At 37.6% G+C, this 13,571-nt stretch overlaps 1 protein-coding gene across 1 annotated transcript in view; it reads right to left on the bottom strand.

Annotated features, from left to right (window-relative positions):
- Nucleotides 1-13,571, bottom strand: part of LOC148948529 (fibrillin-1-like) — a 200,967-nt gene that overhangs the window by 130,131 nt on the left and 57,265 nt on the right. The window contains exons 5-6 of the mRNA XM_089094443.1: nt 8,695-8,799; nt 5,466-5,561 (exon numbers count right to left, since the gene is read on the bottom strand). Coding sequence (XP_088950569.1) covers nt 5,466-5,561; nt 8,695-8,799 — 201 coding nt within the window. The remainder of the gene's footprint in view (nt 1-5,465; nt 5,562-8,694; nt 8,800-13,571) is intronic.

Below are 13,571 nucleotides of genomic sequence, written 5' to 3'. Positions count from 1 at the left end.
TATGCCCCTAAGGCATAACTTATAACCCTTGTCCCGAAGGCTATAGGGGGAGTGTCCTCCTCAAAACATAGTTTCTATTTGGAAATCAACTACGCTGAACAAATGGCCATCTCAAAATTTTGATTGGATGTGTTTCGGGAAATGGTGGGCATGGAAGGCGTGTTAGTTGCCTTCCAGTCACCTTTGACCATTAAAAAGGGCACAAGCCACTCCAATTTCCAATTGAATGAGCCCATTTCGAAGTTTCTACGATAGCTTCTTCAATACGAAGTGCCCTGGTCTAAAGGAAAACAAAATAATAAATAATACATTGTGCCGACATCGTTCTTTTGTGCCCCCAGGGCATAACTTCAAACCCTTGCCCTGAGGGTTGTGGGGGAGTGACCTCCTCAAAAATATATTTTCAATCCGGAAATCAACTACGCTGAACAAAATGGCTATCTTAAAATTTTGATTGGATGTGTTTGGGGGAATGATAGGCTTGGGGGGCTAGCTGCCCCCCAAGTTCGAGGGGCTTCAATCACTTTCGACTATTAAAAAGGGCACAAGCCACTCCAATTTCCAATCGAATGAACCCTTTTCGAAGGTTTTACGACAACTCCTTCGATAAGAAGTGCCCTGGTCTAAAACCAAGAAAAGAATAAACAATACATTGTGCCAACATCGTTCTTTACTTAGGCAGCGCTATTGCGCTGCCTATGATTGTCAGCGATGAGCAGCTGCAGACGATAGTAGCAGAGCCTAAACAAGCTTTCAGGTGGACCATGTTAAATACCGTATACACTCAGCTTTTTCAGCCTAATTCACCACTAATGCTGCAGTAAATATCCCCCTCCACTTTCCCCAACCCCCACGCTCAGCAAAGAATGCTCAATCTCATAATTGAACCAAATTCTATTCTAATAATCCCGGGTATCGCGCTATTTATTTGCTCGTAATTTTGAATGGATTTTGACTTTGTAAGATTTAATTTGTTGTACTAAACTTTTAACATACGTGATTGATTTAAATATTATTTAGCAAATTAATTTTTTTGGGGGTTAGCACATTTATATTAATTAATAGCATTGACATCAGCGGGCTACATTAAGCCGAAACAAAAATCACAGGCAGCGCGATAGCGCTGTCTAAGTAAAGATACAGGATAAGTCTAAGCATTACCACAGATTGTGAAACATTATATAGTGGCATATACCCCAAATTTAAATAGTACCGTGTTTCAAATTTGAAAGTATTTGAAAAAGTTAAAGTTAAGATTAGAATTATTAACTTATCCATTGGGCATTATTTGACAAAGAATATCCAGAAAATCTGAACAAACCTTGGCATCATTGCGGCAGAAACTTTAAATTAATTAAAAATTACTACGGACGCCAATTAGAGGGAAAAACCGACGCTCTCAGTTTGAAAATAACCTTCCTCTTTGTATTTTTCTTTGAAAAAACCAATTCTATAGAAACTAAGGAAAAGTTTTTCTTGTGTAAATCAGAGTATGGGGGATATCCATTCCGGAGGGGCGTTGCACTGAATCCTGTTTATGCCTATAATTCCCTTCCCAAGCAAAGCTCGATCTACTAGTGCTGCATGATGAAACTGATAACAACAGAAAAAGAGAATGGGTTCGTACCGCTTATACGTGCACAAAAAAGTCTAAATTGTGAGAAAAGTATACATATTTTGTTTAAATTCACATTATTCTATTCTCAGCAGATATTTCGTACAACATGCTGATGCAGGGATAAATGATCCGAAAGTAGCGCTGGCATTGTGCGACTAATAACAGTAATAATCCACCGAACATTGATGTCAATTCTTTATTCCCTTCTCGGCAGAACTTGAGTGTGGTAGCTATAACAGAAGTACCGGCATTTCAATGACAAATAAGAGAACCGGAGTTTCAATTAAATACTGGAAATAAAAATTAAAACAATTAATGATTCCTGGAGCGGATCCCCCTCTATCAAACTTCCTGACCAAACTACAACCGTTTGATCTGTCTGGTTATAGTACTAATATCATTATAAAAAGCACTTAGCCTTATTTTCTTTTCAATGATTTATTTTTTATCCAGGAAATTATCACTGTATATCTACCTTCTTATCCTTCAATGATTCGATTTCTGTCCTATTTGCAGATATTTTTCAATGATTCGATTTCTGTCCTATTTACAGATATTTTTTTATTTCTAAGTTAAAGAAATAAAAAAATTAAGTTTTTTTCAACTGAAAGTAAGGAGCGACATTAAAAATGAAAACTAGCAAATATTATTATTTATATGAGGGGGGTGCCCCCTTTCCAATGCCTCGCTCTTCACACGAAAGTTTTTAGTAATCTTAAAAAAGCTTCTTATTCTAATTAAGCGGTCTTGTGTTTAAGGAGTCGTTCTTAAAGAATTGGAACAAAAATTCTAAACTTAAGTGCAAAGAGCGAGACATAGAGGAATGGGCAACCCCCTCATATGCAGAAAGAATTTATGTTTGTTTTAAGCTTTAATGTTGCCCCTTACTTTCAGTTGAAAAAGAGTTTTCAAATTAATTTCTGATTGTTTTTCAAATAATGCCGGTAATTTGGCTACTCCTCCATGGAAAATTTCCTCAGCCCACAGAAAATTCTCCAAAGAAAGTTCCTCCCACGTTAAATAGCCCCATCCGGAAAGTTCCCGCGGAATTTCTCCACATGTAGAATTGAGTCGGCAAAGAAAAAGTAAGACAAATAAATATAATTTCCCGTAGGAATTCTAGCAAATTCCCCCCATATAAAATTTCTCCTGGAAATTTCACACACTGAAAACTTCTCTCCCCCACTGGAAAGTCTCCCCGTGGAAAATCCCCCAGCAGAAAATGCTCCTCTGCCGGAAAATGTCTGTATACTTCTCAATAACAAATATTGTACGTGAACAATAGGCTAATTTCATATCATACAGCCCTTTTTCCAGGGGCTGTGGGGGGTCATGTTATCCCCAAAGGCATAGCAACTGGACCTTTCAACTACGCTGAACAAAAAGACTATCTCAAAATTTTGATCGGACGACTTTGGGCAAAAAAGGGAGTGGGAGAAGGGCTAGTTGCGCTCGAATTTTTTTGTCATATAAAAAGGGCCCTAGAACTTGTAATTTCTGTTTGAATGAGCTCTCTTCCGGTATTCTAGAACCATTGGTTGGATACGACCACCCCTGAGAAAAAAAATAAAGTAAATAAACACGCATCCGTGATCTTTATTCTGTCAAAAAATACAAATCCACATTTTTGCAGATAGGAGCTTGAAACCTCTACAATAGGGTTCTCTGATATGCTGAATCTGACAGTACAGTTTTCATTAAGATTCCTTTATTTTTGGGGGGTGTTTTTCCCCTTTTTCAAAAAATCAAGCCGATTTTCTCATGCTCGTAGCTTTTTATGGGTGTCACTGAACTTAAATGAATTTTACATATTTGGAATCAGCATAAAAGTCAATTCTTTTTATGTTTATATTGATATTGATACCCTTTCTCCGAAGCCCTAAGTTTTTTCAAATTTCACGTGTATTTCTCTTTCAAATTACCCATATATTTTTCTCACTATGCCCCCCCCCCCCAAAAAAAACCTGAATTTTTAGGGTACTGAATTTTTAGGGTACCAAGCACAGTGAAAATGATATCCAATCGTTTTGATTGGTCAAGAGTACCTATCAAGTTATGCAGTTTTTGATGGTGCCAAATTTAAGAAAACGAAACGTTGGTGAAAAACCAGCAAAAAATAAGCTAAAAACATACAACACCAAGCAGCTTAAAACCGTTTGGTCTTCCTATGGAGCTGTAGTTGATTATTTTTAGGTTGTTAATGTTAAGTTATTACGGACAAAGAATGTTGTCAGACATGACAAATTGGTTCAGGGGCAGATCCAGGATTTTTTTTTAGGGAGGGAAGAGGGGAAAAATAGGTTGATCCGACAAAAATAGGGGGGAGCGCAAAATAGGTTGATCCGATAAACTTGCGTTAGGAGCAAGTTTAGTTAACGAAAACTTGAGTTAATTAAGTAAATTACACTACTTTAGACTATGCTAGGGGGGCGCCCCCTGGATCCGCCACTGAATTAGTTTTGCTTGTTTACTTTCACGATTCAATGAGGCAACGCTGGCAAAAATTTGACAGTGTCCTAAATACTTCACAATTTTGAAACAGCCAAAAGAAAAATCTAATAAAGTTGCAGTTTTCAGGTATGAATATATCTCAAATGACTCCAGGGGGAGGGGGTGGGGGTACAAAATGTTTTGATTTTGATGCCGTTGGTACTTAAAGCTTTTGTTACCTTTTCATTAACTAATATCTATTTAAAGGCCTGAAAGGAGTCTATACTTTTCAAGAGAGAAAGGGGGGGGGTCATTTTTAGGGCTAAGACAGAGGAAGTTATTTCTGAGGTCATTTCAAACAGAAAAAGGGACGAACTATGCGAAATTTATAGGGATATCGTGAGATCACAAGATTTTTGGAACTACGGACCAGAGCCCACAATCCCCAGCGTATGTGCTTGGTTATGTATAATGTCAATTCCGTACGTACTTGCCGTATCTGTATCAACCGAAGTTCCACACAAATTAACATCATATATCGAATCTGATATACTCAACAGTTCGAATCTTAATCAATTTAAACTGAAAAAATCGTATCCGTAGTTAAGTAGCAATTGTTTTATTCAGATCAAAGCTTTTTTTACAGGATAATTCAAAGGTCACGACAAAGAAAGGTGGAGAGTCGGAAAAGATATGGTGTTCCAAAAACAGATACTTCCGGTACATATCTCACAAGAAATTAGACATTTTAATGGAAATCTTCGAGGATAAGAATATATAGAATATTGATTATTATGAATCATGAATTAAAGACTGAATAAAACATAGAAATGCTAAAAAACAAGAAATCTTAAGTTAAAAAATAATGCATTCATTATCGTGACAAAAAATGGTTGCAATTTGAATTTTAACAATGTAGGCTAAATAGAATACATTTACTCAAATCATGTGTCATAATTTTTTTGCAGGTATAGACTACAATACTTGAAGCGTGATTAACCATATTTTTCTAATTTCATATTCAAGAACAATTTTGTTTTGTTTTCTAGAATCAAGTTATAAGTATTGATAAGTCTAGATGCCCTTGCTAGATAAGATAGATGTCCTTACTAGAAATAGCTGTTGCAAAAAGTTAAACAAGGCCTTTAGGCTTATGAGCAAAGGCACACCTACCGAGTGAGGAAAATGCGGGTTGTGGTGCTGATATTTCGTAGGATGAGAGAACTTCCACCCACCCAGACAGAAATTCTAGATTCCTCTCTCCCCCTAGAGACCACATTTTCGGATGCACCCAGGCTTATAGAAGTGCAGCATACAAGCATATGATTGTTTTTGAATATTTTAAAATGCGCTAAATAAAACATGGTAAAAGAATAGGTCACATATTAAAAGAATATATGTATTAAAAAATACGAACCTGCTTCACATTTTCTACCCGTGAAACCATATACACAAGCACATCTGTCCGGGCCAATACAACGTCCACCATTTTGACAAGGCTCTGAACAAATTGCTACAAAAAATAATCGTTATAAATATTAGAACTAATGAATATATTTAGAAAGCGTCATTAGAAATAAAATGTACAGTTTAGTTTCAAAATTATCCTAGACGTTAGCAACTTCCAACGTACCTTGTCCCAAGTGTAGCCTTTGACCTATTTATTTGCCCGCCCCCCGATGGAAAGGTTTCCAATAAAGTATAGCCTGTAATCAGGCACGTGTGCAGGAATCCATTTTTTTGGGGGGGGGGGGGGCAAATCCCTCAAATCCCTGATTCTGTGAGAAATATCAGAAAATTATGAGGATAAATCATGTCATTTCGGGGGGGGGGGGCCCAGATAACCCCCCTGCGTACGTCCTTGCCTGCAATGTAAATCCCTTGCTTATGTTTCGATATTTCTAAAATTATGTTTTCCGCTCTTTGAACTCATTGAAGTTGAGCTACAGCCGAGGCATGCGTGTAAAATCAAACGAGTCGAATTTAAAAAGAAGTTTAAATTTGGCTCCTGATTAAGAATAAAAATTGTTTAATTTGAAAACAGAAGTTCCGTTCAAAGGACGGAATTCCGTTCTTTTGAGTTCATTTAAGTATTCGGTCCCCAGGTTTATTCATCAAAATGACCGATCTTTGTATATATTAAATAAAAAAAAAAGTTTTTTAACTGACAGTAAGGAGCGACGTTAAAACTTAAAACAAATAGAAATTATTCTGTATATGAAAGAGCTGTTCCCTCCTCAACGCCTCGCTCTTTATGCTAAAGTTTTTTATTGTTTAAAAAAAATAGAGTTGTGAGAAAGTCAAACTTTAGCGTAAAGAGCGAGGCGTTGAGGAGGGAACAGCCCCTTTCATATACGGAATAATTTCTGTTCGTTTAAAGTTTTAACGACGCTCCTTACTTTCAGTTAAAAAAATTTGTTTTTTTATTTAATTTTTGAATGTTTTTGAATTAATGCAGGTTTTGATTTTGGCTCACCGTGCAGGAAAAATAAAAAAAAATTGCATATTAATTTTACTTTTATTTGGTTAAATTGCTTTCTCGAAACTTGTTTAATTTTATTTACGAACATTTTTATTAGTAATAAGTATACGCAACTTATGAATTAACTTACGTAACGCTAAATTCATATGTTTTTAATACGTATATTAGGGGGTTCGCCCCCTAGTCAATACCTTGCTCTTTACGCTGAAGTTCAGATTTTGTTCCAATTCCTTAAAAATGACCCCTTAATCATAAAGGCCGTTAATTAGAATAAATAGCTCTTATGAAAGTACTAAAAACTCTTTGGCTTAAAGAGCGAGGTATTGACTAGGGAGTGAACCCAATCATATACGTAATATTTTCTGTTCGTTTTAAGTTTTGATGTTGCTCCTTACTTTCAGTTGAAAAAATTGTTTTTTATTTATTTAATTTTTGATCTTTTTTTAAAATAATTCTGGGAAATCCAGCGACTTCTTCATAGCAATGTTCCTTCCCCCATGAAAAGATCCTCCCGCATAACCCCCGACCCACCCCCACCCCCACTACCAGAACCCCCCCCTGAAAACGTCTGTATACTTCCCAATAACCAATACTATATGTTAATATTGGGTAAAGTTCATAACTTTCACACCTTCCCCGAGTCATCCTAAAAGACATAGTTATCATTTTTTCGACCATGCTAAACAAAATGGCTATCTCAAAATTTTGATCGGGTGAATTTGGGAAAAAAATGAGCGTGGGAGGGGGCCTAGTTGTCCTCCATTTTTTGGGTCACTTAAAAAGAGCACTAGAACTTTTAATTTCCGTTCCAATGAGCCTTCCCCGATATTCTATGACCACTAGGTCGATACGATCACCCCGGGAAAAAAAAACAACAAAACAAATAAACACGCATCCGTGATCTTTCTTCTGGCAAAAAATGCAAATTTTGTAGATAGGAGCTTGAAAATTCTACAGCAGTTTTCTCTGATATGCTGAATCTGATGGTATGATTTTCATTACGGTTTTATAGCTTTTAGGGGGTATTTTCCCCTTTTTTCGAAAATCAGCCAAATTTTCTCAGGCACCTAATTTTTGATGGGTAGGAATAAACTTGATGAAACTTATATATTTGAAATCAGCATTAAAATATGATTCTTTTGATGTATCTATAGGTATCAAAATCCCGTTTCCTAGGGTTTCGGTTACTATTGAGCCGGGTCGCTCCTTACAGTTCGTTACCACGAACTGTTTGATACTGTGGAACATTGCGCCCAAGTCATGATTTTTTCAAGCCAACTACGAATGTTTCCCGAATGTAATTTTGCTGCATTTCTGAATTAGAAAAAAACTTCTTATCGATTAGATTAGGGATATCCTTAGCATCAGAAAGAGCAACGTTTTTGAAAAACAAGTTTTTTTTCAACTATAAATAAAAAGTGACGTTGAAACAAACGTCTCTGGCGCCATGCGAATGAACTTACAGGCTTCTAATCACCTAATCATAAAGGCTCTTTGGTCGGTAAAGGAGAGGGAATACATACGAGTAATTTAAGCATAAAAAAAGGAAGAAAAATGAAGAACGGAGCATGGAGAAAAAAAAGAAAGGAAAAAAGGAGCATTACTAAGGAGAATATATCACCAAACCGCAAGAAAAAAATAAATAGTTGAAAAAATGATTGCATAAATTAAATAGATTAAGTAAAATAAACTAGATTTCAATCAATGCAACGAAAAAATAAAAGAAAAAACAAACATCTAAGAAGCCAAATACAAAAGAGGAAGTGACAAAAACACCCTTAGTGGAAAATAAAGAAGAAACAAAGGTCTGAACAAGGTTTAATAAGACTTTTAGACAAACATGACATCTTAGGAGAAGTTCGACTCATTTTATGTCAAGTTGTTATCTAAATGAAAAGAAAATAAATTCCATCGAAACGCTGCATTGTCCAAACGAATCTGTTTCAAACCGTCGTATATAGGCTAGTGAATATGATCAAGATTACCCACAAAATTCTTTCGCTGTGGAGGAGCAAGCTTCCAAGATTTTTGTTCCATATTCTTTTTCTTCTGAGAAGTTTTAAACTTTTCATCTGTAACAACACTTTACAATGTATGGTCACCCAAGGGGAGGAAAGCTCTACGTATGTCTTCATTGGATTATAAATCTAAAAGTTATCCTTACCCTCAGCGCAGTTTTCTCCAGTATAACCTGGTTTACAGACACATTTTCCGTTGATACACCTTCCACCATTGGAGCAAGTAGCACGACACTGCGCTTCCAACAGTTCTAAAATAAAAAAAAAAAAATAAAAATTTGGAGGGTGAAACTGCAAATATACATGCGGACACAAAACTTTATAGAGTTAGAGTTGACGTACAGGAAAGTGCACACATGTTTTTTGAGGTGGGAGGGGGGGGGATTGAAAAGAAAACGCAAGGAGTTAGGACAAAATAGCAATCACGTGGAAAATCGTGAACATCTCTAGATTTTGAGATGATGGCAGGGATCCAAAATCCCCTCCTCACCCTTTGTAAACGCCTAGGTAACTCACCGCTCTCAACGCCTGGGAACTTCTACTTAACAGGTTTTAAGGTAAAGTACGGCAACATATGCCTAATCATAGGCAGCGCGCTAGCGCTGCCTAAGTAAAGAACGATGTCAGCACAATGTGTTGTTTTTTGTTGTTTTTTTTTCTCCATACCTAGGCACTTCGTATCGAAGGAGTCGTCGTAGAAACTTCGAAAAGGGCTCATTCGATTACAAATTGGAGTGGCTAGTGCCCTTTTTAATAGTCAAAAGTAATTGGAGGGCAACTAAGCCCCCACCACCCACGCCCAACATTCCCCACAACACATCCAATGAAAATTTTCAGATAGCCATTTTGTTCAGCGTAGTTGATTTCCTGAGAGAAAATATATTTTTGAGGAGGACACTGCCCCACAACCCACAGGGCAAGGGTTGTAAGTTATGCCCAGGGGGCATGTAAGGTTTTTATAGAAGGCGTTGTCGTAGAAACTTCTAAAAAGGCTCATTTTATTGGAAATTTAAACGGCTAGTGCCCTTTTTAACAGTCGAAAGTGATTGGAGGGAAACTAGCCCCCCCAACCCCCATCATTCCGCCAAACACATCCAATCAAAATTTTGAGACAGCCATTTTGTTCAGCACAATTCATTTCCAAATAGAAAATATCTTTTTGAGGAGGACACTCCCCCACAACCCTCGGGGCAAGGGTTTTAAGTTATGCCCTGGGGGCATATAAGGTTTTTATAGAAGGCGTTGTCGTAGAAACTTCTAGAAAGGCTCATTTGATTGGAAATTCAAACGGCTAGTGCCCTTTTTAATAGTTGAAAGTGATTGGAACTAGCCCCCCCAGGCCCATCATTCACCCAAACACATCCAATACAAATTTTGAGATAGCCATTTTGTTCAGCGTTGTTGATTTCCAGATACAAACTACGTTTTTGAGGAGGACCCTCCCCAACAACCCTCAGGACATGGGTTTTAAGTTATGTCCTGGGATATATAAGGTTTTTATAGAAGGCGTTGTCATAGAAACTTCAAAAGGGGCCCATTTGATTGGGAATTCAAAGGGCTAATGCCCTTTTTAATAGTTGAAATAGTCAAACTCAAAACGAGCAGAAATTAACATAAGTTGGGCGCAAAACCCCTATGCCTTCCCAAGGCCAGAACAAAATTTGCACTTTACTGAAAAAATATAAATATTTTTACTTTTATAACTTTAATAAATCAAATAATTTTAACATTTTGATTACTAAATATCAGTATATGTATATTAAACCGACATTCATTTGTATTTTTTCAGTAAAGTGCAAATTTTGTTCTGGCCTTGGGAAGGCATAGGGGTTTTGCGCCCAACTTATGTAAATTTCTGCTCGTTTCGAGTTTGACTCGGTTATTTATTTTAATTTCTGTTCGTTTTGGGTTTCATTTATTTATCGATGCTGATTTGTGGTAGGTTATTTGATTTTATTTTTGCTCATTTTTTGTTTAATGGAGTTCTTTACTTTTCTTTGAAAAACTTATTTTGTGGAAAAAGTTTTTTTAATTAATTTAATACAGAACTGTCAGAATCCAGGATACACCTGGATCAGACTGGATCAGAGGATCAGAGTCATGTGGCTATGAGATGCAAGTGACATGGATCTGACACTGCCCCATGAGAAATGAGAATCAGAATGTCGCCTCTTTCAAACATGAGATCATTTTGAAAGACAAGCATCTAAGTAGCAATGAAAGGTCGACTTATAGTTTATAAGCTGTACATTCAAGGTTCTCCATTATATCAGATAAAAATAAATAATAATAATAATAATGCAACAAGCTAGTAACAGAAAATTAACCTATTATGCTTGAGTAATACACCTCCCTCGGTCGTCTTTACTAGGAGGTTATTGATAGCATCTGACAAAAAGATATATGGCAGAAAACAAAATGGAAAATCATCTTCAACGAGCGGTAACTTAGTAAAGAGTGACGATTCTCCTGTGCATTCTTTTTACCAGCCTAAATACATAGGACGGACGATCCAACGAAGTTAAGAATAGTACAAATGGCGTGAAATTAAAAATTCTGGCGTCTTTTTTGGAGGCCAAACTCGATCAGAGGGCAAACATCCCGCCGTTCAACATCCTTTGTACCCCGGATGCGTCACAGCACCATGTGCCATCAGATTGAAATATCGAAAATGGCGGTTTTAATCAGAGCGGTTGTAAGATTTCGTTAGAATGATAATTTTCTTTCAAACCGCAACATGATCCGTGCAACCTCAAAAGCAAGGGAGCCAAATTATGGAAAATCCCATTTAAAACAAAAGTTACGCATGTACATTTTAGTACAAGGGTAGACATCATGGGCACCCATAGGCTGAAGTTTAGGGGGGGATTACCTGGTCTAATCGGCCTCAAGATAAAATATCATAAAGAGCCTAAGTAAAGAGCGATGTGGGCACAATATATTGCTTTGTTTTTTTAGACCAGGGCACTTTTTATAGAAAGAAATGTCATAAAAACTTCAAAAAGAGCTCATGGAGGGCAACCAGCTCCCCCCCCCGTCAATCACTTCCTCAAACACATCCGATCAAAATTTTGAGATAGCCATTTTTTTCAGCGTAGTTTAAAGGTCCGGAAATTATGACTTTGAGAATGACCCTCCCCCCACAACCCTCAGAGCAAGGGTTGTAAGTTATGCCCTGGGGAGTTATGCCCTTTTTATAGAAATGGCGGTCATACAAACCTCAGAGGGGGCTCATTTGATTGGTAAGCAGAAGTTCTATTGGCCTTTTTAGCAGTCAAAAGTGATTGGAGGTCAACCAGCTCCCCCCCCCCCCGTACACAAATCATTTCCCCAAAGACATTCAATCATAATTTTTTAGATAGCCATTTTGTTTGTCGTACTTTAAAAGTCCAGTAATTATGTCTTTTGTCTTTGAGGATGAGAACCCCCTCACAGTCCTCAGGGCAAGGGTTGTAAGGTATGCCCCGATGGAATTTAAGGTTTTTATGAAAACGGTGGTCGTATAAACTTCACAGAGGGCCATTGGATTGGAAATTGGAATTTGAAGAGCCATTTTTAAGAGTCAAATTTATTGGAGGGCAGCTATAACCCAACCCCACGTCATATTTTTCCCAAAAGCATCCGATATAAATTTTAAGATAGCCATTTGTTCAAAAATAGTCCAAAGGTTTTACAACACGGCCTTTGAGGTTGACACAACCCCCCAGAGTATGGGCGTAAGGGTTTTAAGTTATTCCCTGGGGGGGTGTAAGGTTTTTATTAAGAGGTGGTCTTGTGAACTTTAGAGGAGGCTCATTTCATTGGAAATGCATAGTTCTAGTTCAAGGAGGCACACTTGTGCCTCTTTAAAGAGGCGACCCACCACAATGTTAAGCGATTTCCGGTCCTAGAGGTCGCAGAGAGACGGCGGTGATCGTATTTTGTAGCCCAAGCTCAAAGTAAGAAACGTGCAAAATTTCACCCCCCTCCGACTTTACCTTCATGGGTAAAAGGGGGCCGGAAGTTTCGACCCTCCCACCACAGCCCCCCTTTAACGTTGTCCGATCGGGCTGAAATTTAGAGGTTAAGCTTTCCTCGGGCCTTGGAGCTTATCCTCGAAATTTCAGCTCAATCCGATCACTCCTTCCCTGTTTTCCAAAAAAAACAGACATAGCCACTTAATGTTCATTTCTCTTTTTTTTTTTATTAGCCACGCCTACAGGCTACAGTTGGCAACGGATCTGGATGAAAGAGGGCTCATTCAAGGCGGAATTCGATCTGTTAGGGCCTTTTTATATTTTCAGACCGAAAAAATTTTCACCCGAATTTACATTTACGAAAAACCTCGTTTTCCTATAAGAGCCCATGTTAATTTTTCCCAGCACAGCCGCCCTTTAACGTTGTCCGATCGGGCTGAAATTTAGAGGATAAGCTTTCCTGGGGCCTGGGAGCTTATCCTAAAAATTTCAGCTCAATCCGATCACTCTTTCTCTGTTTTCCAAGAACCAAATATCAAGTTTTGTGGGTATTCGCCTGCATCAAAAATAGACTGCAGAGACTTAAAAAAATATAAGCAGTGTCTCTGTGGTACAGTGGTCGCTACTCCTGGCTGTCAGGCGGAAGACCTGGATTCGATTCCCCGTCAGAGGAAAATTTTTTTATATTGGATTTAAAGTTTAAAAAAGAAACTCAGTTTCTTTTTTAAATCCAATCTATTAAATCCTTCGGCTCAACAGGCGTCTCCAAAAGAATATCACAGTCGGCCTTCAGGTTACAGGTAAGTCTCCACTGCTTTCATAACATGCCGTGTACCCGCATGCTCGAAGACAAGTTGAAAAAAGAAAATTTTACTGTGCATTTGATTTGAGTGTTCAGGAATATTAAAAGCCTTAACGTAAGAGCTTTGAAGAGAGGGGAGTTTGGGGGCGGCAGCCCCCCAACTTTAACCTCTGACACGATCAGCTGATAGTAATTCAAGCAATAATAAGTAATAAACTGTACAAAAATGTACAGAAATTATTTGAAAAAAACTACGTTTTCTAAA

The sequence above is a fragment of the Artemia sp. Qi Xiang Cuo genome, chromosome 9, assembly GCF_049724085.1.
Source record: "Artemia sp. Qi Xiang Cuo chromosome 9, ASM4972408v1, whole genome shotgun sequence".
NCBI classification, from domain to species: Eukaryota; Metazoa; Arthropoda; class Branchiopoda; order Anostraca; family Artemiidae; genus Artemia; species Artemia sp. Qi Xiang Cuo.
This window is presented reverse-complemented; position numbering and strand designations above follow the sequence as displayed.